Source organism: Fusarium odoratissimum, assembly GCF_000260195.1.
Source record: "Fusarium odoratissimum NRRL 54006 unplaced genomic scaffold supercont1.18, whole genome shotgun sequence".
NCBI classification, from domain to species: Eukaryota; Fungi; Ascomycota; class Sordariomycetes; order Hypocreales; family Nectriaceae; genus Fusarium; species Fusarium odoratissimum.
In genome coordinates, this window is record NW_022158777.1 from 441,005 (window position 1) to 465,790 (window position 24,786).

Below are 24,786 nucleotides of genomic sequence, written 5' to 3' on the forward strand. Positions count from 1 at the left end.
TCGAACAGACCTGATATATCTTGAAAGTCCGTAAAATGAATTTTCGGATATCCGTAGCACTGGGGAGATGGTGGGTAGTCAGCAATCACAAGCTTATCATGACGCACTGAAATCTCGGGAAACGCCAAGAAGACCGAAAGGATTCTCCCGCAACCAATCAAGCGAAGCTGACATTTCTGACGGCATTCCCCAGGCGCTAAACTCCTTGTGCTTACGCTGTTCGTCGGATATCCGATTCCCGCGAATAGGGCTGACTTTACGATAATAATTGCCAGAAATGACAATGACGAGTGCAGGTTGAGGTGGTATTAAAGTGAGGGGTATCTTCGTCGAAATGAATCTCATCATCAAACATTCTCATCAACATTCAGCATCTACAACTATACTAAACACTAAACTTCACCATTTACATCCACCAATATCTATTCCCATCAGTAATTACAAACATCCAAAATGGTCGCAATCAACACCATCAAGAAATCCAACCAATCAGCCCTCCCCGAATCTCTCCCCAAGAATCTCACAGCTGTTTTCCTTGGCGCCACATCCGGCATTGGTCGCAGCACAATCAAGCAGCTCGCCATCGCTACCGATAACAAATCGCCAACAATCTACATCGTCGGTCGAAGCACTTCAGCTGCCACACCACTCATCGCAGAACTTCGCCAAAGCAACCCATCCGCCACAATTGAATTCATTGAGCGCGATGTTTCTCTTGTCAAGGAAGCAGATGCCGCGATGAAGGAGATTGCGAAGCGGGAGACCAAGATTGACATTTTGTTCATGTCTGTTGGATTCATGTCTTTTGAGGGCCGAAAAGGTAAATACTCCCCTTGACCAATTACAATGGTCATTTACTAATATTTTTTAGAAACCAAGGAAAAGCTAGAACCCTCTTTGACGACCCGCTTCTACAGCCGTGTCCGTGCCATCGAAGTCCTCCTCCCTCTTCTCAACAACAGCGAAAACCCTCATGTCGTCAACATTCTCGCCGGTGGCCAAGAAGGTCCTCTCATCGAAGATGATCTCGACCTCTCCAAACCTGGCAACTTTGGTGTCGCTTCGGCAGCTCAACAAGCAGCTACCATGCTCACTCTTATCCTCGAGCACTTCGCCAAAGAGAACCCGAAGATCAGCTTCGTGCACGCATTTCCCGGTCTGACAGCTACACCCCTTCTCTCTCGTGGTTCAAGTGGCATTATTGGATTTCTTCTTCAGTGGATTGTTACGCCGCTTGGAGGGCTGTTCTTTGCTAGTCCTGATGATGTTGGTGCGAGGGCATTGTTCTATGCGACTAATGCGAGATATACTGTTGAGGAGACTGAGAAGGAGGCGACACCGATTCCTGAGGGGTTGAGCAAGGCAGCTCGATCTGCTGGTGGTGTCTTTTTGGTCGATAATAAGAGCGAAGCTGCGGATAATGAGAAGGTTTTGGTTGGGTTGAGGGAGAAGATGGCCGATAAGGTCCGAGCTCATGTGGACTCGGTCTTTGACAGAGTGATTCAGGAATAGTGAGAAGAGGTTCGCGACGGGAAATAATTATTGGGAGTAACGGAGTAAGGATCATGTGGAGGGCGCAATTGAATTGGATTTTATCGACTTAGCAACAATAACAGTACCGTCTTCTTTGCATTTGAATAATACGATTCTAAAATTAGCGAGCAATTCAACTTCGAATGAACTCAATTAGGTCTGTGAAGCATTGCCAAAAAGAAAGTACAGCTGTGCTGGAGATTGTCGCTCTTCGGGTCCGGGGGCCCGTGGAGTTGCGTCCGAAAATCCATGGTGGCGCGGGAGAGTGACATGCATCCTAACTGGCTTTGGCCCGTATTAATCCTACCTCTGTTAGGGCGGGAGTCTCGGCCCCGCGGGGGATCTAATCACTATGAATCATCATGGCAATTACCCTAAAAGAGCCTAGTCCCATTCCTTTGACTCACCTCCATTGACCAATCATGTTGATGCAATGGGCAGATGCACTTCAGATCTGGAATCTCAAACTGAATGGCCAGTTCTATAAAGATTGCATGCCCTACCCACCCCATTCTGTCACTATCATACAATCAACAAGCACATTTGCAAGGCTTAAGCTTCAGAAAAGCATCGATTTGACCTTGAACACGCGACTACTCAGTCTCATGCTAGGAGCAACAACCACCACTACTGCAACAACCACGACCACTTCAATGATCCTACCGTTCCCTGAGGAAACCAGCCCTTTGACACCATACATCATGTCTATCAACAACTCTCCTGATCCGGCACCTCAATCATTCACCCCAGGCCAATGCCTCTTTTGTCCCTCTGTCTACCCGACACTAGCCGAAAGCATCCTTCACATGCAAAGTGCACACGGTCTCTTCGTTCCCTATCAGCAGCACCTTTTGGTTGATCTCGAAACGTTATTCAGATATCTCCATCTGCTTATCTATGAGTATCGAGAATGCATACACTGCGGGACAAGTAGAACAACTGTTCAGGCTGTACAGCAGCACATGATGGGTAAAGGCCATAGCAAGTTTGACGTGTCGGAAGGATCAGAATTTGCCGACTTCTACGACTTTTCACAGACGTCTGTTGATCCAGACGAGGATGACCTCAGCGAAGCTGACGAGGAGGAGTTTGGGTGCGCAGAAGTTGAACCCGATCGAAAGCCGGTGCAGGTTGATCGCGATTCCATCCGTCTACCGTCCGGGCGGCTCATCTCCAAAAAGTCATCAGCACAAGTTGAGCCATCAGTTTCCCAGATGCGCGAGCGCAAGCGGACTTCTAGGTCTCAGCTCGAGTACTCTTCTGTCGAAGTCGATAAGGAAGTTCCTATGCACGAGGAATATGTACCAGATACTTCCGATACAAGGCTTTTATCGAGACGAGAAAGACGGCACAAGGCTACGGTTACATATCAACTCGCAAACATGAGTGCAGGCGACCGCAGCGCTTTGATGCACCTATCTGCATCTGAGCAACGTTCATTGATCGCAACTCAGCACAGATTTACGGAAAAGGTTCAGAAGGAGGAGAGTCGGAGACAGCGCAGGATTGATCGCAAGGGGAACAAGAATCTCTACGCTTATTGGCATACGGAAACTCCAGTGTATCAGTGTGGATAGTAATTTCAAGAAAACAGAGATTCACCATCTCTAATTTTCGAGCCTCAAACATCCAAGATAGTGAATAAAGTTTATAAAGAAAATCTGTAATTAAACTCAAGTATGTACAATAATTGTCTCTCATTATTGAAGTGATGCTCTGATGACATCGCAGGATGAACCTATAGGCATACGCCGCTAAACCCGTTGCCACCTGCGAGGTTACAAGCTGGGGTGCCGAAACGAGCAGAATCACAGCAGACTTGCTGAAAGTTGCTGGTGTTGCACGGTGTGCCGGGGCCACCGCAAGTTGGTCTTGTAATCTTTGTCGTAGTCGTGGCGGAGATCGTCTCGACGGTTGTAGTTTCGGGCTTGGTCATTGTTTCCATCGTGGTGATACTAAGTTCGGCAGTGGAGGTAGTAGTGGTAATGGATTCAGTAGTTGACTGAGTCGTAGAGGTTGTCGCGTCGCTGGCGGTAGAGGATTCGAAGACGCTGAATGCTGTTGACGGGACGATGATGGTGCTGCTGCCAAGGATGATGCTGCTGGTGAATGAGGCGGGCGAAGTCGTGGTGAGGTCTTGAGAAAATTGAGGCTTGCATGGCGAGGCGGTAGTGAAAGAGAGGGAGAGGAGGGAGAGGACTGCCGCTTTGGCAAGAATGTTGAATGAATACATCTTGCGGACCCGGATTGTAGCGAATGACTAGAGGAAATGGTGAATCATGTTCAAAAGAGACAGACCAGGACCGAGGAGGTATATAGGAGAACCCGCAATTGATAGCCCTGACTTGTTGATTGATCGACACACAATGCCGGTAAGATGCGTTTTGTGGCATTCAACAATGGCTAGTCCCCGTATTCCAACCTAGCCATCTAGTTTTAGAGTACCAAGAAATCGATAGTTTAATCGGGAGATTGACTGTCTAGACTATTCGGGAATGGGATGCGGCAACATCTTTCCGATTACTACTAAGAGAGACTTTGAGGACGAATAGGTATTAAGCACGAGAAATTCAACGCTTTCAGCCCTAAGATACTTGGCATCTACTTTAATCTTCAGTGGGCTTTTCATCCTTGGCTGTCTGATTCAATCCGACAAAGGACTAAAAGACCTACGTTCACATATCGTAGCATCAATTGAAATGACATGCATCTATCTTCTATACAGACAATTCCTCTTCAACATTTATACGAGTGACCATAAATACTCCGCCACAGGATCCTTCCAAAGCAAAATACAATCCGTCTCATTCGTCACCGGTGTAAACGGCGGTTGCGAAAACAGCGCACGAGTCTCATACCCTTTCATCGTGAAAATGCTTCCCGGCCCGCTAACAAGAGAAGGACACAACACCAAAACAACCGGCAACATCATCAGCATAAACATGCAGAAAAATGTAAGTATAGCAGCCAGCACTGCAAGTAGAGCTGGTATCATGGCCCAGAGCCTTTGGCCGACTGCTTCAAAGCCTGGGCCATTGTATACATGCGGTAGTGTGAAGAATACCGCGAAGAATACTGCAACGAGGAGGTAGAATATCGGCATTGAAATCTGGAGTGAGAATACTCGAGCAAATTCTGTGTAGATCCCTGCGTAAAACTCACATAGGAAGTGAAGCGGGATCGATTCCCCTTTGTAAGTTGACGATAAAACGCATGCTAGCCACGTCGCAGCTGAAGTAGCTGAGCCGATATCTGAATCGTAGAGAATCTGATACCAGCTCGGACAACGACGCGAATCACCGCGGCAGAAGATAACAGCTGGATCTGGTTTGAGTTCTGGGATGTACAGCGCTTCCGGTGCTTGTCCGAAGCCGGGAAATTTGAGAAGGAGAGCGAGAGACAGGATGGAGACAGCGGCGCCGCCGACAGATAGCTCAAATGTTCGATGGTCAACGACTGCAAGTGAATCCCATCCATGTAAACTCTTTCGACGTCGGTAGAGAAATATCGTAGCTGCGAATTGGAAAAGTGTTGCAAAGATAGCTACCGCTCTTCCAAGCCTTATCCAGGCACTACCAAAGCGCGATTGCATTGTTTCCAATGAGCCAGTGGGTGTTCGACGAGGTTGTGATGGCTTCTTTCCGAATAGCGTATTCCATCGTCGCGCGTAAGTTTCAAGATGAAGAGAAAGGGATTTAGGGGACTGAGCGACGTTTGAGACGAAAGAGACGTTAATGATGATGATCCCGAGCGCTGTTTGGGCTATTACTATCAAGGGCGATAGAAGAAATAGGATTGGTTCGATGGTGTCGAGTCTTTCGTTGCGCAGGGACTGGAAATTGCAGAAGGCGACGACGGCTGTGAAATGAGCGACTATGAGTTTGACGACCATTTCTTTTTGGGTGCGGGTGTCGCCATCTGGACAAATATCGGTATCCATCGCTGCAAATCAACCACTAGCATTAAGATCATAAGCAAAAAAGGGGTTTGTTGTAAGCTGAAAAATGTAAAATCGAGGCATTTATCTAAACTGGTTCCATTGCGGCTGTGCTGTCATGCCTACAGGCAGACTGACAGGCTGAATTATCGGCCATACAGCCAATAGAAGCTCTCTTGACAGGGATCATCGCTAATGAGGGGTATCTTGGCATCACCGTCCAGCGCCAGCCTCACAGTCCAACGCATCCATATCTCCTCCTTGCTTGACCACATCCGATCTAGTAATGAAGCGATACTTCTCCTCATCAATAGTACCAAGACTCGACTCCGCGACTTTCGCAGGCATAAGGCCGTAGAACTCCTGAAAACTCATGATCAACGGCCTCCATCGATCAGGGTCAATCCTATTCTCATACCCCTCCATCCTCAAATCATTCCGAACATGCGTTCTCAGAATCTTAACCTCAACAGCAACCAAAAGCCCCTTCCGATCCGGAACATCCTGCATCAAATCCATACTATTCGTAACCTCCGCTTCCATCTGTACAGGACACTCAGAAATTCTTGGCGGTGGCACAAGATCAGAAGCTTGCTGTGTAAGACCTGAAGCGGTGAACTTGTCTTTGCAGTGCGTGTAGCCACGGTTTTTCTTGCCGGGAGGGACGGTAGGTGTGCCGGTGGTTTTGGCGATTGGGTTGATGTAGTGCGCCATGTCGTTGCTGGGAAGGTTGATGACGCAGTATTTTGTGCGGAAGAGGTTGATTGTGGTTTGGGATCCTGAGGCTAGGCCTAGGAGGCAGCGATGGCCGAGCCACCAGACTGAGGATACGGGGCCAATGTTGGCAGTGCCGTCGTCGTTGGAGGTAGTGATGAGGGCAACTGGGGTTCCCCAGTACATAATAGCGGGAGTGATGATGGAGTGTGTACCTGTCATTTTGTCCGGTGTGCAGTGACGAGAATTTTAATAAAAGGTTTATGAGCAACAGTAAAGGCTGAGAATGAATGGCAGTGACTGTTTTGGTGCACTGTCTCCTACGCACATCTTTATTATATATACTTAGTGGAGGAGCAGCAGTATTCATCTTGCTTTGGATCTAGCGAATTGGACGACTATTTGAGGCCCCATGCGTTTGAACCGGGCATATCTGTAGCAATGCATTTAAGAAGCGGATCGTTGCTACATATATGGCCAATGGAGAGTGCTGATCGGGCAAGATGGATCTGAGTCACAAGTCCCATCAGCCCTTCATTCACCGCGAAGGTCATGTCATTGGCATTGCGTTCTTGAAATACATTCATATAAAGGGAATTCTTTCAAGCCCGAAGCAACAATCGAGGGCTTTATCTAAACCATAGCAACAGAGATGCTCAGACTTTGTGTACGGAATAGCCAATCGAAGCTTGGGCGACAAGGATCGTCGCTAGTGAGGGGCGTCTTAGCGCTGTTCTCTCAGGAACAAGATCTTCTGCCGAGGGCTCCGATAAGGCTGACTCATTATCAGCTGCTCTTGTCTCAAATCGTTCGATAGTGCTGACCAGCAATTTCTTTTTGTTGGGAAAGCCTCCAAATTTTCATCGCGACTGCGCATCGAGGGCATCGCCAATGGAGGCTCTCTACAATAATTGGCGGTCTCTTCCGCTATCATTATCTGTCCCGATAACAGGATTTATCATCATCGTTATCGCGACAATCACCAACGTCATCAAACAGCTATGGTTCCCGAATCCTCACCGCCCTCCAGTAGTATTTCACATATTTCCACTCATCGGCAGCACGGTTCAGTATGGAATTGATCCGTATAAATTCTTCTTTGATTGTCAAGCCAAGTATGGTGATTGTTTCACGTTTATCCTGCTGGGCAAGTCGACGACTGTTTTTCTGGGGCCGAAGGGGAATGACTTCATCTTAAATGGGAAGCATGCGGACCTTAATGCTGAAGATGTCTATGGGAAGCTTACGACGCCTGTTTTTGGGAAGGAGGTTGTTTATGATTGCTCCAATGCTAGATTCATGGATCAGAAGCGGGCAAGCCAACCTGGACCATGCCAAACGACGACATGCTGACGGTACATCGATAGCTTCTCAAACTTGGTCTCACGACAGACTCATTGCGATGCTACATCCCCAAATTCGTCAAGGAAGTCGAAGACTACATCGCCACCTCACCTTACTTCAAAGGCACCACCGGCATCGTCAACATCACCGAAGTAATGGCCGAAATCACAATCTACACCGCAGCAGGGTCCCTCCTCGGCAACGAAGTCCGTTCTATGTTCGACAGCACTTTCGCAACGCTCTACCGCCATCTCGACGATGGTTTCCAGCCCATTAACTTCGTCATGCCGGGTCTTCCCTTACCACAGAACTTCCGTCGCGATCATGCACGAAAGGTCATGGAAGAGCTTTTCAGCGATATTATACGTAAACGTCGTGAGACTGGAAATCAGGGTGATGAGACTGATATGGTTTGGACACTTATGAATGCTAAGTATAAGGATGGTGAGGATTTGCCGGATCATCATGCGGCGAGGATGTTGATTGCTATTCTGATGGGTGGGCAGCATAATACAGCTGCGAGTGGTGCTTGGCTTCTTCTCAACCTTGCACATAAACCGCATCTGGTCAAGGAATTGTATGATGAGCAGATTGAGGTTTTGGTATCACCGCAAGAGCCGTTGACGTGGGAGAATTTGCAGAAGTTGACGCTGAATGGACAGGTTATCAAGGAGACCTTGCGTCTTCATAGTCCAATCCACTCCATTCTCCGACAGGTCAAGTCACCTATGCGAGTTCCCGGCACGTATTGGGTTGTTCCGCCGTCTCATACACTCCTCGCTTCACCGGGCACACAAGCACGATCCGAGGAATTCTTTCCTCGACCTATGGAATGGGATCCTCATCGGTGGGATAAGATCGAGTCTCTTGAGGACGCCAAGGGTAGTGGGGAGACAGTTGATTATGGCTTCGGTATGATGAATAAGTCTGTTAGCAGTCCGTATCTACCTTTTGGTGCGGGACGACATCGCTGTGTTGGAGAGAACTATGCGTATGCACAGCTTGGTGCCATTATTGCAACGTTTGTGAGACTGCTCCACATTGAGAAGCCTGGTCCTAAGGCACCTCTTCCTGCGCCTGACTATTCAGTAAGCGCCCCTCCCGGTGTTGTAGTGTTCTTACTAACCGATGATCTAGTCAATGTTTTCCCGTCCTATGAACCCAGCCGTCGTCCGATGGACTCGTCGTAACACCGAGGCTGATTAGAATAGAAGCTAGAATTTAAGATAGAAATGTCACTTCTTATAGCGCAGTACAGCAGAAAGCAAGTCCTAAGCTATATTGACATGTCCCATGACTTCTTGAACTCGGAACTATGCCATAAGCAGCGAAGAACTCTATAAGCAATGTCTAGATAAAAAAAAGGAATGTGCATATAATGAGCAAAAACATACAACAGCGGGTATTCGCTGGTCGTCACCGAGCCAACTACTAATCCGCCCCTCACTGGCTTGTCTATGGGAGAGCAGACGGGATCCCGAATTCTCCAGTGGGTATGATCGTATGTGATAGTGCAAGGCCGAAAACTCGGCTTTGAATGGAGGTTAAAGGCAGCCATGACTAAAAGATGCCTGGACTGCCGGAGCCAGTCCTGCAAGATTCGCGAATAGGATATGGACCGTCTTGGTAAGTGATGGTCTTGCAATGTGATCGGCCTTTGAGCTAACTAAGTGGAGCACCATATGATCACCAGAGGGCAAAAATATGATCATGCTGGGGATCGAACCCAGAATCTTCTGATTCGTAGTCAGACGCCTTGCCATTGGGCCACACGACCGTATCCAATTGTTGAGCGTCCAGCCTCACAACAGCCCCTCTGTGCGATGCCGATTTCGCTACGACGATGCTCTCTCTCCTGAAACAAGCAAGTTGTCAAAGCTGCAGGTCGGCTTCATCATTCATTCGAGCGTTTCAAAATGTATCAAGTCTAAAGAGAGTTTTACTATGCAGTTGTGTTAGAGCATTGATGCACGGAGTGCAATATGGCGGCGTAGTTGGCTGCACTAATGCAGGGTGCTGATAGTTTCACTGCTAACATCCTATCATGATCTGACCATAAATGGGCCCAACAGGGTTCAAGAAGCAGTCATTATAGAAATTTCTATACTACTCATTATTCCACTTCAGTAACCTTTCTCCTCGACTCTGCCGCCATCTATTTGTCGTCTCTATAAGCTCAGGACAACCCTGAAGTAGCCAACCCCACTTCCTCAGAAACCAAGGCGATGCCTCCCAGGAATTTGGCACAGACGAATCCCCCCATACAATCAAACTTGGCTTCTCAACGTTCTCCCAGTTAATCTCCGATATATCCTCACAAAGCTCGCCATCGTCCAGTAACTCAGCATCCGCCGCCAGAATGACGTTATCTCTGAATTTAGGAAAGGGAAATATGTCGAGCCATGGGTGATGTAACACCGTCTTCTGCACCTCTGTAGGCTCAAGCGCCTTTGGGGGATTATAATCTGCGCTAAAAGGTCCATTGATGTTGAAAGGCGATATAGCCTCGTCAATGCACATAAGCGCACGATCAAATCCCAATAGTGTGGCGTTATTGGCAACTGCTATTGTAACGTTGAGACTGATGAGGAGTGGAAGCTGCGATATCCGAGGGGCGTTCATGGTATAGTCCATGTACGTTTTGCACGCAGCGGCAAACACCCTTTCGCTCTTATCAGGCCTCTCGTAAACTTCGCAGGTTTGACGGATAACTTCAAACATGGCATCTGGTGGACCTTGGAGAGCTAGTGCTATTGAAGGCATGGATTCGGCTGGTAGGCCAGCTTGACCGACGATATTGGAAGCAAGCCGGTTTTGTTCGAGTTGTTGTCGTCTTCTGAGATCTGCCAAGCGCATATTACGTAAGAAGCTACCCTTATGGTACAAGTTAGAAGGGTGCACTCACACTGCGATCTCTTGTTGAGTCGATTCTGCAGCTTTCGTCGTTGTGCAGTACTAGTGATCCCGGTCCAGTCCTCCTCAGCTTTCTTGACAAGGAGCTGCGGAGCCATTGGTTCAATGGCAATCTTTTGTGGATCTGACATCGTGTTGTATATGCCGGGTGCTGATAGATTGATGTATATGGCTGATTATGAGAGAATTATGTGATACCTGTAGACGACTGATGGGATAAATCAGGAAAGAAAATCGTCGCATTCTAGAGTCGTCATCATAGCACGCACGTGAATCCCTCCATCGAAGCTAGAATGGCTAACTCCACTCTGTCAGCAGGTTGCATTAGCGCGTCTAACATAGGTCTAGTCTCATCCACCATTGGATGATATGAACGTCCGGGTAAGTCGGTCCGATGAGGGATCGCAAGAGCTTGAGGTTCGACGATATCATCAACTCGCATTAGTCCGCATCAAGTATATGACGGATAGTGGCAAATGGCGCTCAAGAATTATTCTATAACATTAAATGAAATACATCAGCCAACAGCCTTGTTAGAACCATCTCGTCAAAATCTCTGGTCATCAGCACATTGGCAACATCAAAAGCAATAACATTTGACCAATCTTACAATTCTACTACCACTTACAGGCTCTGTTTTCACTATGCCCCCTTATCATATCTCGCTCCCCGTAAACTGCGATATCGACTTCAACAAAGATCCAATTGCTGGAAAAGTTGCCATAGTCACCGGAGGTCAGCGTCACCGAAATTAATGGCACGGTATAGGTTAGCTAACATCTCAGGTGCAAGTGGCATTGGGGAGGCTTATGTACGGGCCCTACACAGCTCAGGGTGCGTGCAATTCCACATGACTCAAAAAATTCATGAAGACTCATTTGTATCAGAGCCAAGGTTATAATCGGCGATAAAAATGCTATCGCTGCGGGGAAGCTCACTTCAGAGTTGACAGGCTCAAAGTTCGTTCAATGCGACGCAACTGTTTGGGAAGATCAAGTTCGTTTGTTCAAGGAGGCCGCTCATCTGTCTTCCTCTGGGAAGATTCATTATGTGATAGCCAATGCAGGGATGACGAAAGAAGACCAGACATTCACTTTTGACGGTAAGAACTCCTTACCTACCGTGCCTCAGGCAGCTCTCTCATGCCCACTTGCGCAGGTAAAGGCCAAGAACCGCAGAAGCCAGACTTGCAGGTCATCGATGTCAATCTGAAAGGAGCGCTTTATACTTCGAAGCTAGCCATGCACTATTTCGTGTCCCAAAATGGCACCGAAGTCAACAAGGACCAAGAAGATACCTGCTTGATCCTCATCAGTTCAGGGGCCGGTTTTCTCGACGTTCCCAGATCTCCAGAGTACAGCAGTACGAAGTGGGCGGTCCGCGGAATAATGCATGCTCTGAGAAGAACAGCATTTTACTATGGAAGCCGAGTGAATGTTATTGCACCATGGTAGGTCACTCTCCATTCCGGGGTACTTGAAATCCTTGACTAATTCGTTCTGCAGGTACATCCGCACAGGTATTCTCTCCAGAGACCAATTCGACCAAGTTGAGAAATCAGGCGTCGAGTTCGCGACGGCTGAAGATGCTGGTGAATGCGCGCTGAGGATCCTGTCTGATACCAGCATTAATGGAAGGACGCTCTTTGTCTGCGCGCGGAAATGGGCTACTCGTGGATACATGGACTTGAACATCGAGGATTACCCTGAAAGTTTGATCCAGGAGATACAGGAGGATCAAATGAGAAATGCCCCAGTCGACCTTGGGCTGTTCCTATGAGACGGCCTGCAAATGTACAAAAGGTCTAGAACACCACAATGGTGTTTTCAGCCCAACGAGGGGTAGCAGTGACATGTTGAAGGTACCAAAGTCGGCTGAGCGATATCCCTCACTGATTGGTCAGGACCAAAATGCAACCCCCCCATCAGAAGGTTGAGCTGAACACTAACGCCAAACTATTGGCCTTTATGTTTCAATTAGGGCTTTTTAGTAACATGCAGCCGGGCGTTTTGCCGTGTCTTGGAACTGCGGCTGAAAATCGCCTTAGGGAGCCTTGTGCGAACTAGAATGATAAGCAAGCCTTGAAGTACCCAACCATGGCATGTTCTATAGCGTTTCCTTCAATCTCAATCAAATCTTGATTCCTACTGCAGCTGAATTCGACCTGAATTTCATCATGGACGACGACCTATGTGCAAAGTGTGAAGAAAAGCCGGGCGATGTCCGCTGCTCCTGCGGTGAGCGATTCTGCGAATACTGCTTTTCTAAGAAACACCTACCGCGCAACCAAACCCACAAACGCGGTGGTTCGAAGAAAACCGAAACTAAATGGAATAAGATCAAGGGAGTGGTTTCTAACATCGCGAGTTCGTTTTCTCCTGCTTCGCACTTCCAGAGAGATGAGACCACTAAATGGTTCGGCCTCCATATCTCGTCACCGCCTGGACGCAAGGATCGTATTGCGACGTTGGTTGAGACCACACGATTCTCGAGCCTTTTGGAGGAGTCGCTTCATTTTCATAAGCGCAGCCCTAAACGACAATATCCCAGTATTTGCTCGTTTGTTGGGGATACTGGGGCAGGAAAGTCGACTCTGAGTAAGTTCTGCCCTTTTCACCTTGCTTACATGGTCGGGCTGTGTGTAGGCTGATAATGAACTACAGTCCGAAGTTTGATCTTTGACTCCGAGCAGGCATTGGATTTCGATCCCCTTGACGCCCCAGTTCCTGGAGCTCAAACTGGATCTTCTGCCATTAGATCGACTACTGGAGAAGTCAATCTTTACCTTGACCCCTCGACCTTTGGCACTGTCGCGCCAATGTTCTATGCAGACTGCGAAGGCCTTCTGGGGACTGAACCTCTTGCGGCAGAGCACCAGACTGAGTGGGCAAGGTACGGACAGCGCTACCTCATTGAATCCAAGGACGGTAAGCCAGTGGATCGACGAACGGCCGTCAAGACAATTTATCCTCGCTTTCTGTACATCTTCAGCGATGTGATCTGCTATGTCACCAGAAACCACAGAGCGTGGGCGGAGTCAGCCTTGCGGCTTTTGGACTGGAGCAAAGTTGGTGTGCAGAACACCATCAATCAGCATGCACTACCTGCCTTGATCATCGTTCTTAACGGGCCTATTTTGGAGAATGAGGAATGGCTTGGTGATGACCATGAAATTGTCACGGATGCTTTCTTCCAGGCCATTGAGAAGGAAATAAGCGAGACAACTGAGTTTCGTGAACTTGCTCAAAAGGCTCGTACCTCTAATCAACCAGGAAAACTGGGTCATTATGCTAATTTATTCCTAGCATGGAGACAAGACAATGAGGCAGCTGTTTTCAAGGAGCTTCTCTAGTGTCTACGTTCACTACATCCCACTTGAAGGCTTCGGATCCCTCGGAACTAGTCTAGAAATTATCAATCAGACCAACCGCTTGGCAAAGCGAGTCAGGAGAGATGCAGAGCGCGTCCAAGCCCAGAGAGCCGAATCTTGGACCCGTTTCGACACGACGCAGATGTCCCAGGTGGTGCATTACGCATTCGCCCATCTCGCATCAGGAAGCCCAGAACCATTCGATTTCGGCCAGTGCCGACGACAAATATCGGTTCCAGATACAACCGAGGGTCACTTTTCTGAGTTTCTTGGATTGTCGCTGAAGAATAAGATGGAGGCGCGGTTCGATGACACGGCTGCTGTCATCGCGACGAGCTTGTTGAGGAACTCCTTGAGTGCGAACAAAGATGGTACGTAGCTCTAGCTTACCATATAGTTGAATCCTAACTGCGTCAATGACTCACATTTCCTCTTATTTGAACAGATATCGTCCTACTTCCATCAGTCGTCTTTGACAAGGACACCCAAGCAATCTGCACCAGAGCCATCAGCCAATTTTTGGATAGCAAATCGCCATGCGCATACATTGACCCCGATTCTGGCGAGAAATGCGTAAACACAAAGTCCGGCCACCGAATAGGCCACCAGAGTGCGTCAGGCGATCTTTTGCGCGATGGCAACTTTGTAGTCGGCGACTTTAATTCTGCCAAGTTTCTGCTTGCGGTCGAGTCAGCACTTCACACCACCATGCGAGCGATCAACTCAAGCGGACCTTCAAATCACTGCGACTGGCGACGCCTTGCGGCCGTTCATCACCGTCAGAACATCGACGCCCTAAGACGGCTTGGTGGCTATCCGGCATCGCATGATGGAAATCGTCGATTTCCTTTTGGCAACAACGCCGAGAAAAGCCCATTAGCACTTGCAAAGTCGTTTTTATCTCTTTATACGGGTACCTGGCTTCTTGGGGCCGAACCAAACACAAAGTTTTGTCTCGGTTGTCTGTTTGGAAGACCGGAGTATCGTCTCCCATGTGGACATGTCATCTGCGAAACATGCGTGGATGATTTCGATGGCACCGCTGTGGATAAGCGATATCCGGGGCGTTTCATGCATCAACGCTGCATAATTTGCGATAGTTCATCATCTGACAAGTGGCCGTTCGTCACTACCATCAGACCGCCACTTTGTGGCCTTCGGGTACTGTCGCTTGATGGAGGAGGCGTCCGGGGCATCGTTGAATTGACGGTCCTGAACCGCTTGGAGAAAGAGATCGGACTTGGTATTCCGATTGGGAGTTTCTTCGATCTCATTGTTGGTACAAGTACAGGTAAGCCTCTCGAATTGGACAACGCGCACGAAGCTATGTAGGACATCTGTCTGACTTTCGCAGGTGGCATCATCGCACTCGGTATAGGTGTACAGAGAAGAAGTGCTGTCGAGTGCACAAGTCTGTTCCGAGACATCTGCAGCGAAGGCTTTGAGGCCAAACTCCTCACCAAGTCTCGGTTCTTTGGTTGGGCCGCCCGATGGTTCAACAGTTCGATATACAAGACGGATGTTTTAGAGACTGCACTTCAGAACGCATTCGGGGGCAAAGATCCAAAGTCACTCTATGGATTGAACAGCTCTTGCAGAGTGGCGGTCACGACAACAGCTAAAGAAGACTGTCACCTGATCGCCAATTACCACACAGGCGGTAAAGATCGGTACCTGGACTCGACACTTCCGCTCTGGAAGGCGTAAGAGATCATCATCCAAATTTTGGGGCTCGGTTAACCTAGTATTTTAGTGCTCGCTGTACGTCGGCTGCTCCTATGTACTTCGAACATATCTCCCACGCCGGACATGAATGTCGCGACGGCGGTCTGAAAGAGAACAATCCAATCCAAGTAACGCTGAACGAGTCGCGAAAGATATGGGAAGACCCTACTTACGACGTGATCCTATCTGTTGGATCAGGACAAGCTAGGTATCCAGCAGCTGAACCAGTTTCAACAGCCATCATACCCAAGTGGCTTGCCCATCTCTTCTCAACACTTGTCAGCACCATGAACGGTGAGGATGCATGGGACAAGTTTCGTTCGAGCCAGGACAAGCGTATAATAGATCGTTCATTGCGATTGAACTTGAGGTTTGACGGGAGCACTGAGCCGGCGCTTGACGATGTAAATGCTATTACGAGCATGGAAACGGCCGCGAAGAAGGCAACATTCTATGAAAGGCCTTCTATCTCACCCTTCTCAGCAACCTCTGGCATTGTCCAAGTGGACGCACTTCAATGCATGGCTGACAAACTGCGAGCAAGCCTCTATTTCTTCGAACTCGGAAGCATCACGAAACACGGTACTGTCACAGTAATTCACGGTTGGATCTGCTGCCGTTTGATGCCGAATGATCAAGGCTTCAAAGAACTCCTATCTCGCACCTTAAAATTTCTTGTTAGAGGAAAAGTGTACGAGTTCAAGCGGGTTTCGGTTGATAAACCATTTCGATTTGCTGTTGAGTTTCAACATCAGCATCTCGATGAGCCGATTCGCGTCGATGTGAACTTTGGGGCTACGCATTCAACAACTATTAGCGGCTTCCCAATGACTTTGAAGGTGAGAGATACACTAGAACTATCAAATTATGTCATTAATAACTATCTTAGACGCTATTCGCGCATGCAGAACGTCAGCCGACTTCTTCAGCGCCAGTGCCATTGGCCGAGATGGCAAACAATACAAGCAACTCTAATATTACTGCTGGAGCAAAAACAGGTATATTAGTCTAACTACGGGTTTCAAAATTGTTTCACGACCGTATCGTGACTAATAGGCTGTCTTCGAACATTTAGATCAAAGGACGCCTTTAAATGAAACATCAGTGGCTAACCTGTCAGCCAATAAACCGGACACAACGAGAGCCGTACCATCTCCACAGACAGTTGCAGTAAATCAGCCCAAACCGACAGAAGCCAATCCTAATACCGTGGAGAATTTGGTTTCAGCTGCAAAGAAGAATGATTCAGTGAAAGTGTTGGAGCTACTTGATCAAAAGGTTCCCATTGATGGCAAACATGGCGGCTGGACTGCCCTTGGATACGCAGCGCACGAAGGACAATTGGATACCGTCCGGGTCCTCCTCCTTCGCGGTGCTGATATGGACATACGTATGGATGTTGGCTTCGGTGTTCTTCCTGGTGATGGTAGTGCTATCAACTGGGCAGCATGCGGCGGCTACCTCGACGTCGTCAAGATACTCTTGAAAAAAGGGGCCAAGTCGAATATCTGTGCGAAGAGACCAGTGTTCCTTGGCACTGGAGGGACACCGATTACTATGGCGGCAGGGAAAGGTCACCTCGAAGTCGTTCGGTATCTCCTTCAGAATGGCTGTGATGATGATTCCGTAGATGGTATTCCCGGTTGGGATGCTTTCATTGTCGCATGCGAAAGAGGACAACTCAACATCATTAAATACCTTGTCGACGAAAAGGAACTCAATGTTGACAGAAATGGCAGCAATGGCGTCACGCCTCTGATCACAGCAGCCCAGAGTCAGCAGACCGCTGTCATGGAATACTTGGTCAATCGCGGGGCTCTCATAGACGCGGTTGACAATGATGGAAGCACGGCGTTACTTCACGCTGTGGTGAAGAAAAGGGTCGGTGCAGTAGAGTGGCTGGTGAAGCGCGGTGCGGACTCAAGGAAGAAGAATAAGAAAGGAGTCTCACCTTTGAACCTGGCAAGGGAGGAGTTGCAGAAAAATGCCAATGATAAGAATGCGGCAACTATAGTCAAGTGGCTTGAGGTGTCCATGAATGTTGCCTTCCAGATAAAGGCTTAGAAGGCGGGCGGAATCAATCTCGGTCCTGTTGAGCAACACATCTGTACCAAAGCTGTGATGGAGTTGATATACGGATACACACACGATGGAATTATGGTAGCATTCTAGGATATTGAAACACTTTCACGCATCATCAGGTCTAGCTCATGAAACTAACATTCTATACAACAATCCGCCGAGCCATAACCAAGCATGATAACAGATACCAAAAACAACTTATAATGAAGGGAACCTGCCCTAATAGTTTTTAATCAAGGTCAACAGGGCTTTCTTCTCCATGTACACGAGGAGGTCATGTCCAGTGAGTAGCTTGATAGGATTGCTGTACGCCTTAGTTTGAAGGATGATATTTTGGTTGTCTAGCAAGTAGTTGGTAGGCCATACGGTGAGAAAGAAAAAGACTTCGTACTTACGCTGAGGGCATCCAAGAGCCTCGAGGCTGGCACATGTTTGCCTGAGATCGAAAACAGTAGGCATCTAGACGAGAAGAATTAGCTCAAAAGGCTCTAGCGTGAGAGGGGATTCAAAGGTGAAGGGTTCGACATACCTTTGTAGCTGTTGTGAGTAACAAAAGTCAATGATGATATTTAGAAAATAGTTGTTGAGAATAGTTGAAACAATAAAGAAGGACGTATTGGTATGTAATTATACTACAATGTTCTTTATAGACATTATCTGTAGGTATCTTTCATCTCTTATTCCCTTGTTCAACCTCATTAATCAAAGACACCGCCAACAAAGACTTCAACTTAGGCAAAGACATGGCCTTAGAATAGAACAACATCACAAAGAGCGAAGCTTCAGATACGAACAAAATTCCAATAAAGAAATGGGCTTTATGCGAACATCAGCAATTAGCTATTTTGTTGACATCTTCTTATTGTTCAGCCCACGGACCTGCCAAAAATAGATGTCAGTACTTCTTCAACAATATGGAGAAGTTTCAGAGTAAATACATCAAAGCTCAACCTGTTAACTTACTGTAGCCATTGGTATGAGAACAACGGCGAATTAAGTCTAACGCGGTTTGCAAGTCCATATACCCAACACCTAAAGGAGACAAGACCCGAAGAGTTATAAGATTTAAGATGTAGATCCTAAATGACATAAAGATTTAGATAAGTTACAGGATCCTTTGATGAGTTTATTATACCATCCTATTTTCAGTCTAGAGTTATACGAATTTACCTAAAGCCCTTTGTTATTTAGGATCTAGGTCCTAAACTTTAGACAAGAGGACCATCACGTATTCTTCCGTCGCTTATTTTCTCTGTCCATTTTCTTAAAGAATTCGCTCTTCTCGCCTTTCTTCCTCTTCAGAGCCTTGTTGGCAGAAGTGTTCCGTTCAATGTAGGCCATATCCTGCACACCACTAAGTTGATCAAGATAGCCGGCGACGCGCCTCACCGTATTCTTCTTCCCTTTTCCACCACTCTTCTCCCCACCCCAGAGATCATCCGCAGCAAATTCATCATCGATCGCCGTTTCGTTATCAGCCAACGTACCCTGTAGCAATTCTCGTTGTTCGACCGCTGTAGAAAATGCCAGATCAGGCATGCTTTCAATACCATCTAGCTTGGTGATGACTTTGAACGCATAGCCTTGATCAATGAGGAAGGCCTGCCGCTTTGACGCAAAATGCATTTCGGATGTGTCCTTAGAGACGAGTGAGTAAAAGAAGGCGCTAAACCCCTCGTCGTTTCGCCGTTTTGCTCGCAAGATGCGGCCGAGACGCTGTGCCTCTTGACGGCGCGAGCCGAACTGCGAGGATATTTGGATGAGACACGTTGCCTCGGGGAGATCGAGCGATGTATCTCCGACTTTGGAGAGGAATAAGGTATTCACTTCAGGATTGTGCCGGAAATGGTCAAGGACTCGGAGTCGCTCCTCCTGGCTTGTACCGCCGTAAATAAGGTACCTCTTCAGCTTGTATGCGTAGAGCTTCAGGGAGTAGAGCTCATCTGAGAAGACAATTATCTTATCGCCGCGCGCTTCATGATAGTTGATAAGAAATTGGCAAGCCTGGAATTTGGAGGGATTGATAGCGGCTAGCGTTCGCTTCATGCGGGACGAAACTTGTAGATATTGCTCGTAGAAAACAGTTGGCATGGAACACCAGACCTCGGCACATTGCACCTTGGCGATATGCCCCTGCTGCGAGAGTTCCATCCAATTAGCTTCGTAAAGCTTAGGCCCAATGAGAAAGTTGAGATGATCGATCTTTTCATCCTCGCGAAGCAACGTAGCCGTAAGCCCAAGCTTAGAGCGCGTTTTAATCGACGAGATAACACGCCGAAACATGTTCGCCGGAACAACATGTACCTCATCAAGAAGCATCAGTCCCCACTCGCGCCCTGCCAAAAATTCCATCATCTTCTTTGAGTCATGAGCACGCTCGCGACTATTTGTAACCATCGAATAGGTCGTCACAATAACACCAGTACTTCCAGAGAACTTCTCTTTGCTGTCGGATGTGAAAGTTGTGATGTCTTCAGGATTGATGTTTGACCATTTGAGAAATTCGTTGCGCCATTGTACTGCTGAGACTGAGCTTGTGCAGAGGACGATGACACCTTTTCTGATGGTGCATGCTGCTGTGATGCCGACGAGTGTTTTGCCTGCGCCGCATGGGAGGACGATGGTGCCGCTTTTGGCGCGACCGTTGCCGAACATTTTGCTAAGACTCTTCTCTTGGTAGGGTCTGATTTGGGTGTTTGGGCGCAGATCGATGTCTAAGTCGGGATTGACGTTGTCATAGCGGAAGTCGTACTCTTCGAGGATGGGGTACGATAAGTCCAAGCACCGCTTCTGAACGGTCTCGACGGCGCTGTCAGGAATCTTAAAGGCATGAACAGCTTCTTTCTCATCATCATTGTCGTAGTCATCCAGTACAGCTTCGATCTGATCCGACTCTTTGTCCGCAGTTTGTGGAAGGTCAGCCTGCTGAACCCCCGCCGCGTTCTTTGTTCCTGGAATGACAAAGACACCCAGCGCTGGAGCGCGCGTCGTGGTAATGTCCTCGCCAGAACCATTCACTCGAAGGGGACCGATGATGTTGTCTTTAAGTAACGTCTGAAGAACATCTGCATCACCACTCTCGACGAAATACTTATTGTCTTTCAAAACCAGCTTAACCTTTCCGTAGCTCTTGGTGCAAGATCTGATGAAATCTCTGATAGTTTGCGGAAGCTCTGTTTTGAGAAACTTGTCAAGAGTGTTGATGATGTCTTCGCCATTTAACCCAACAGAAACAGCAGCATAGAGACTATGCGGCGTAATCTTGTACTCATGGAGAAAAGCTGGTCTAGATTGAGGTTCCGCGATAGTCACGAGGAAATCAGTCGCTAAGTCAGCCAAAGGATGAAACCGCTCTAGAATGATGTATCCTTTGTCGGGATCAATCCATAGAGGCCGGTTGTCGCTGTCAGGGTTGCGCGCAAGGTACGAGAAGTCTCGCTTGACGATGTTACTGATATCGATAGAAGCTTTTTGCGCTTTTCGCTTGAGCGGCATGATGATGTTGAGGAGAAAAGAAGATCTATGAAGGGATTGAAAGACGTGAGAAATGGCCTTTAGGCAGCTGACGCAGAGAACAAAGAACATGGCGGGCGGAACAGCAAGGACAGGGATGACTAACAGTAAGCCTATCACGTGAATGGGCAGACAGATTCTCTAATGCAGATAAGGCTGGAAAAGGAGACAGGCCCTTTTCATAATGTGATAGATCATTGTGTTCTACATTCCTTTACCCTGACAAATTAATGACTTTGAACATGCCATGCAAGTCTATGGAGCAAATAAACTTCAGACCTTGAGATACGATATCCGCATAAACTTATCAAAGGGCCCTCCTAAGCTTGTTCCAACTTACCTAAGTCTTCTTATCGCTTAGAATCGTGGTCCCAAGTTTTGTTGCGTCGTATAGGTAGGTATAGGTAAGCACTCAATGTTGGCAGTTGTGAACCGTTCTGCTGTAGCCACTGTAGTGAGGCCCAATCATTTAAGAAACTGTGAATGAAGCTCAAGTTGAATATTAATTATGAGATCTCCAATTAACCCGATGATATTTATTCCTTGTACTATATCTGATGGCCCATGTCGCTTAGGCCACATGATAATCTTTCATCTTTCGACTTTCGGCACAAAGCACCATGACTGCACAAACGAGGTCGACTTATGGGGAGAATACACGAGTAGACGCAATTGGTATTAATGAAGAGACCCAAATCAATTGCTCTAAATACGTGCACGAATGAAATATCTAACTGCTCAACTGGTAAAAGCTAGAGTACCAGTCACTAGGCCTAAACAAGCGACAGCCAGTCCTGTGAGGAACACTGTAGCCTTATTAGAAGTTCCTATGAAGTCCAAGTGCTCCGACAGGGCTAGTTAAATCTGTTGATATCGCTTGGTACCACCCCGACGAGGTCCTCAACATGCCACCAGACCAGGTGCACCAAGTTGGACTGGGCCGTCAATCTAAAGTTCCTCTTGCACGTCCGAATCCACATCCACCTCCTCCAGGTTCCATTCCGAATTACCCGATTTAGGCACGAGATCCTGCGCTATAGTACGCCAAAAGGCGCAAGCGTCTTCAGAGTTCTGCTCATCCTGCACTAGGTTCCATCCATCTTGCGAAGGCTTCATAACTTTCGAAAAGAGTTTTCCAGACCCATCAACGACCGGCCATCCAGTGTCCCCTTTCCCGTCACTATCAGTGTTTCCATAAAGCGCGAACGACGCAAAGTATCCCAGATATCTGTCCCTAATTGTATCGCGCAGCTTACCTGCCCATATGTTTGCATCCCAGAGAGAACATTTGAGGATTGCCTTGATCATTATCGCAATCTGTCCGACGATACCTGCATTGGCGAACAGCGGGATAAGATCAGACGCATGATATGCCAAGCTATCAGTCGGAAAGCCGTAGTTCATCGCGTATGCCTGCTTCGGATACGCGTCGAGAAGATCTCTTGTATTGCAAGTGAAGGATGCGTCCCGAATGACATTGCGCAGACAAAGACTGTAGTTTCCTTTGAAGTCCGTGGTGCAGTTATACTGCGTGGCAATTTTCGCTCTCACAGAGCCTAAGTTCTGGCCTGGGAGGAACTTCTCCAAGAATCCGTAGAAAGTGGCATTATCGACAACACTGGATGGGGTAAAGCGCTCAGCGTCGTTTGCACAGTGAGAGACAATGGTGGATTTGATCCCAGGCCAGAAATTCCCTACACCCAAGTGTTAGCAGAGTCTTCAAAAGGACATCAGAATTTTCATTACCTTTAGCGAACGCTAGAGTAGGTATCGTCTTGATCCATGCACCGTCCACCGATGGTCCAATGGGGAAAAGTCCAGTCTGCTTGACGGTCTCAAAAAGCTTGACATTCGCCATGCCCAACTTATCCAGCGGGATCGATGGATCTCTGATACAGCTAATATCGTTCAGGTCATTGCATCCCAGTGACTTTGAGAAGTTCTGGTAAACCTGGTCCAACTGACCGTCCTTGGAATTATCCCACGCCCATTCAAAGGCAGGACTTTGTGTGACGAACCGGGTGAACAAAGGATCATTCTTACCATTGCCTCGTATGAGATGGTGGAGAATGGAACCGCCACCTGCTGACTCTCCCCATGCGCTGACAGCGGTATTGTCGCCATGGACCTGGCTGATGTACTTCTGAACCCATTGGAGGAGAAGATTCTGGTCGTAGAGACCGGCATTAGGCAGGCCGTACTTCTGCATGTATGAGCCAGCTAACCACCCAAAGGCTCCCAGACGATAGTTTCCGGCTACAAAGATGGTTTTGTAGTCGGTGGCTTCGATCAGGGTCTTTCCGCTGTAGAGGGGGCCATTGTTGAGACCCAACTTCTTCATCCTCTTGGTACCGAATGCATATGCCCCTCCATAGAACCAGACCGTAACGGGAAGTGGCTTGGAACCGGGGTTGTCGAAGACTGAACGCGGCACATAGACATCAAGGAAGAGACAGTCTTCATTTCCATTCCAATCAGGCGCCTTAGCTGCCTCGAAATTATCGGGGCCAAAATCCCGATTAGGATCGCCGAGGGGAGTTTTACCGCCAGGGGCGTTGCTCAGTACTTGGGGGTTAACTTGGAGACAGTCCGTGTTGTCGGGAACGCTTTCACCGGGTCCTGATGGGAAACTAGATGCACCGAAACGTACTGGTTTGGACCCAAAGCGGACGTTCTCAAACAGGTAAATCTCCGCATTGTTAGTGAGTTCATTCCTTGCCTCTCGATATTTGACGTACCTGTTTATCCCATGCAAGAGGTTTAGCCTGGTATGATCCCCAGGGAAGGTTCAATGTCGGGGGGGACGCTGCTCCCTCCGAATGACCGAAGAGGCTCAAGGAGCCGACTAGAAAAGTTTTGAGATTCATAGTGGCACCGTTCTTTGATGAGAGAGCTCAATAGCTGCCTATCGCTCTGCTTAAATATTCATCCCTATATTAGATACTGAGCCTATATACGTATCTTTCTCATCACTCAGCTCTCCACAAACGACTATCACATTCCACTAACGCGTAGAGATTACCGTAATGGAATGAATATTGAGAGCTGACCTGAAACATTGCTTAGAAACAGCGGGGCGATTCGACAATCGGGGCTAGATCGCGGGGAAGGCTGCGGCCTGGGCCGCTCTCTGAAATGTTCTTTGATGTGATGACTGTGATAGTGGCGTTTTAGCATTTTTACAGAGCTCACGCCCTACTTGTATCATACGATAGACTGCATTTGTGATTCGACAAAGACTCAGCTTTTACTCCGGGATTACTTAGTCTCCGTGAATCGCAAAGGAAGAAAGCGCCCTCGCGTCATACATTTTGGATAACGAAATGTGTTATTAGGTGTAAGTAGCATACCTTGGCCATTTTACATGACTTGGGCGACCCAAACGGCACTCTTATGCTAGCCAGATAGATACTCGGATGCTTTTAAAAGCGAAGGAATCTGCTTAAAATGTCCAGTTAGAAAATGCAACTTGGAGTGATTGTCAAAGTAGTGATTCACTTTTCCTCAAATTTTATAATAATAAGGGCTTAATATAGTTTAAAATATACCTAAAATCACATTTTAGAAGCAGGACTATCATAGAACAATCTCCTGAATGACAAGCACTTATATACCAACTCGAGTCATCATGGCTAATGGTCTGGTAAGAAGGAGC

General features: G+C 47.7%; 11 protein-coding genes and 1 non-coding gene across 12 annotated transcripts; 5 read left to right on the forward strand and 7 right to left on the reverse strand.

Annotated features, from left to right (window-relative positions):
* Positions 1–310: 310 nt before the first annotated feature.
* Positions 311–1,512, forward strand: FOIG_10478 (uncharacterized protein; the record flags this gene model as incomplete). Its single annotated transcript, XM_031210820.1, has 2 exons — positions 311–820; positions 872–1,512. The coding sequence occupies exons 1-2, from the start codon at positions 454–456 to the stop codon at positions 1,510–1,512; spliced, it is 1,008 nt and encodes a 335-aa protein (XP_031059531.1). The 5' UTR covers positions 311–453.
* Positions 1,513–1,955: 443 nt separating this feature from the next.
* On the forward strand, positions 1,956–3,199 carry FOIG_10479 (uncharacterized protein; the record flags this gene model as incomplete). The annotated part of the gene is made up of 1 exon (XM_031210821.1): positions 1,956–3,199. The coding sequence occupies one exon, from the start codon at positions 1,956–1,958 to the stop codon at positions 3,108–3,110; it is 1,155 nt and encodes a 384-aa protein (XP_031059532.1). The 3' UTR covers positions 3,111–3,199.
* Positions 3,200–3,524: 325 nt separating this feature from the next.
* On the reverse strand, positions 3,525–3,692 carry FOIG_10480 (uncharacterized protein; the record flags this gene model as incomplete). The annotated part of the gene is made up of 1 exon (XM_031210822.1): positions 3,525–3,692. One exon carries the CDS (start codon positions 3,690–3,692, stop codon positions 3,525–3,527), a length of 168 nt encoding a protein of 55 aa, XP_031059533.1.
* A 584-nt stretch (positions 3,693–4,276) lies between these two features.
* Positions 4,277–5,478, reverse strand: FOIG_10481 (uncharacterized protein; the record flags this gene model as incomplete). Its single annotated transcript, XM_031210823.1, has 1 exon — positions 4,277–5,478. Exon 1 carries the CDS (start codon positions 5,471–5,473, stop codon positions 4,277–4,279), a length of 1,197 nt encoding a protein of 398 aa, XP_031059534.1. The 5' UTR covers positions 5,474–5,478.
* A 183-nt stretch (positions 5,479–5,661) lies between these two features.
* Positions 5,662–6,406, reverse strand: FOIG_10482 (uncharacterized protein; the record flags this gene model as incomplete). The annotated part of the gene is made up of 1 exon (XM_031210824.1): positions 5,662–6,406. One exon carries the CDS (start codon positions 6,404–6,406, stop codon positions 5,684–5,686), a length of 723 nt encoding a protein of 240 aa, XP_031059535.1. The 3' UTR covers positions 5,662–5,683.
* A 669-nt stretch (positions 6,407–7,075) lies between these two features.
* Positions 7,076–8,734, forward strand: FOIG_10483 (cytochrome P450, family 51 (sterol 14-demethylase); the record flags this gene model as incomplete). The annotated part of the gene is made up of 3 exons (XM_031210825.1): positions 7,076–7,453; positions 7,552–8,616; positions 8,666–8,734. The coding sequence occupies 3 exons, from the start codon at positions 7,076–7,078 to the stop codon at positions 8,732–8,734; spliced, it is 1,512 nt and encodes a 503-aa protein (XP_031059536.1).
* Positions 8,735–8,915: 181 nt separating this feature from the next.
* On the reverse strand, positions 8,916–9,031 carry FOIG_10484. The gene has a single exon (XR_004093440.1). It is a non-coding gene; the product is annotated as a 5S ribosomal RNA (ribosomal RNA).
* A 603-nt stretch (positions 9,032–9,634) lies between these two features.
* FOIG_10485 (uncharacterized protein) lies at positions 9,635–10,572 on the reverse strand (the record flags this gene model as incomplete). Its single annotated transcript, XM_031210826.1, has 2 exons — positions 9,635–10,371; positions 10,434–10,572. 2 exons carry the CDS (start codon positions 10,570–10,572, stop codon positions 9,635–9,637), a joined length of 876 nt encoding a protein of 291 aa, XP_031059537.1.
* A 513-nt stretch (positions 10,573–11,085) lies between these two features.
* Positions 11,086–12,220, forward strand: FOIG_10486 (uncharacterized protein; the record flags this gene model as incomplete). Its single annotated transcript, XM_031210827.1, has 5 exons — positions 11,086–11,176; positions 11,227–11,275; positions 11,329–11,543; positions 11,600–11,891; positions 11,947–12,220. 5 exons carry the CDS (start codon positions 11,086–11,088, stop codon positions 12,218–12,220), a joined length of 921 nt encoding a protein of 306 aa, XP_031059538.1.
* Positions 12,221–12,581: 361 nt separating this feature from the next.
* Positions 12,582–17,730, forward strand: FOIG_10487 (uncharacterized protein). The gene is made up of 8 exons (XM_031210828.1): positions 12,582–13,038; positions 13,105–13,691; positions 13,747–14,182; positions 14,257–15,102; positions 15,166–15,514; positions 15,565–16,375; positions 16,426–16,534; positions 16,657–17,730. Exons 1-8 carry the CDS (start codon positions 12,618–12,620, stop codon positions 17,598–17,600), a joined length of 4,503 nt encoding a protein of 1,500 aa, XP_031059539.1. The 5' UTR covers positions 12,582–12,617; the 3' UTR covers positions 17,601–17,730.
* A 1,112-nt stretch (positions 17,731–18,842) lies between these two features.
* FOIG_10488 (DNA excision repair protein ERCC-3) lies at positions 18,843–21,113 on the reverse strand (the record flags this gene model as incomplete). Its single annotated transcript, XM_031210829.1, has 1 exon — positions 18,843–21,113. The coding sequence occupies one exon, from the start codon at positions 21,111–21,113 to the stop codon at positions 18,843–18,845; it is 2,271 nt and encodes a 756-aa protein (XP_031059540.1).
* A 667-nt stretch (positions 21,114–21,780) lies between these two features.
* On the reverse strand, positions 21,781–24,043 carry FOIG_10489 (uncharacterized protein). Its single transcript, XM_031210830.1, has 3 exons — positions 23,870–24,043; positions 22,878–23,820; positions 21,781–22,825 (listed from the first exon to the last, which is right to left on the reverse strand). Exons 1-3 carry the CDS (start codon positions 23,996–23,998, stop codon positions 22,080–22,082), a joined length of 1,818 nt encoding a protein of 605 aa, XP_031059541.1. The 5' UTR covers positions 23,999–24,043; the 3' UTR covers positions 21,781–22,079.
* Positions 24,044–24,786: the final 743 nt, after the last annotated feature.

What these genes read in the sequence shown, in the direction of transcription:
- FOIG_10487 (XM_031210828.1), top strand. Translation starts at nt 12,618, where the DNA reads ATGGACGACGACCTATGTGCAAAGTGTGAAGAAAAGCCGGGCGATGTC. An exon ending in TTCGTGAACTTGCTCAAAAG is followed by an intron (nt 13,692 to 13,746) that starts GCTCGTACCTCT and finishes ATTTATTCCTAG; the next exon opens with CATGGAGACAAGACAATGAG. An exon ending in ACACTTCCGCTCTGGAAGGC is followed by an intron (nt 15,515 to 15,564) that starts GTAAGAGATCAT and finishes CTAGTATTTTAG; the next exon opens with TGCTCGCTGTACGTCGGCTG.
- FOIG_10489 (XM_031210830.1), bottom strand. Translation starts at nt 23,998, where the DNA reads ATGAATCTCAAAACTTTTCTAGTCGGCTCCTTGAGCCTCTTCGGTCAT. An exon ending in CTCTTGCATGGGATAAACAG is followed by an intron (nt 23,821 to 23,869) that starts GTACGTCAAATA and finishes AACAATGCGGAG; the next exon opens with ATTTACCTGTTTGAGAACGT. An exon ending in TACTCTAGCGTTCGCTAAAG is followed by an intron (nt 22,826 to 22,877) that starts GTAATGAAAATT and finishes ACTTGGGTGTAG; the next exon opens with GGAATTTCTGGCCTGGGATC.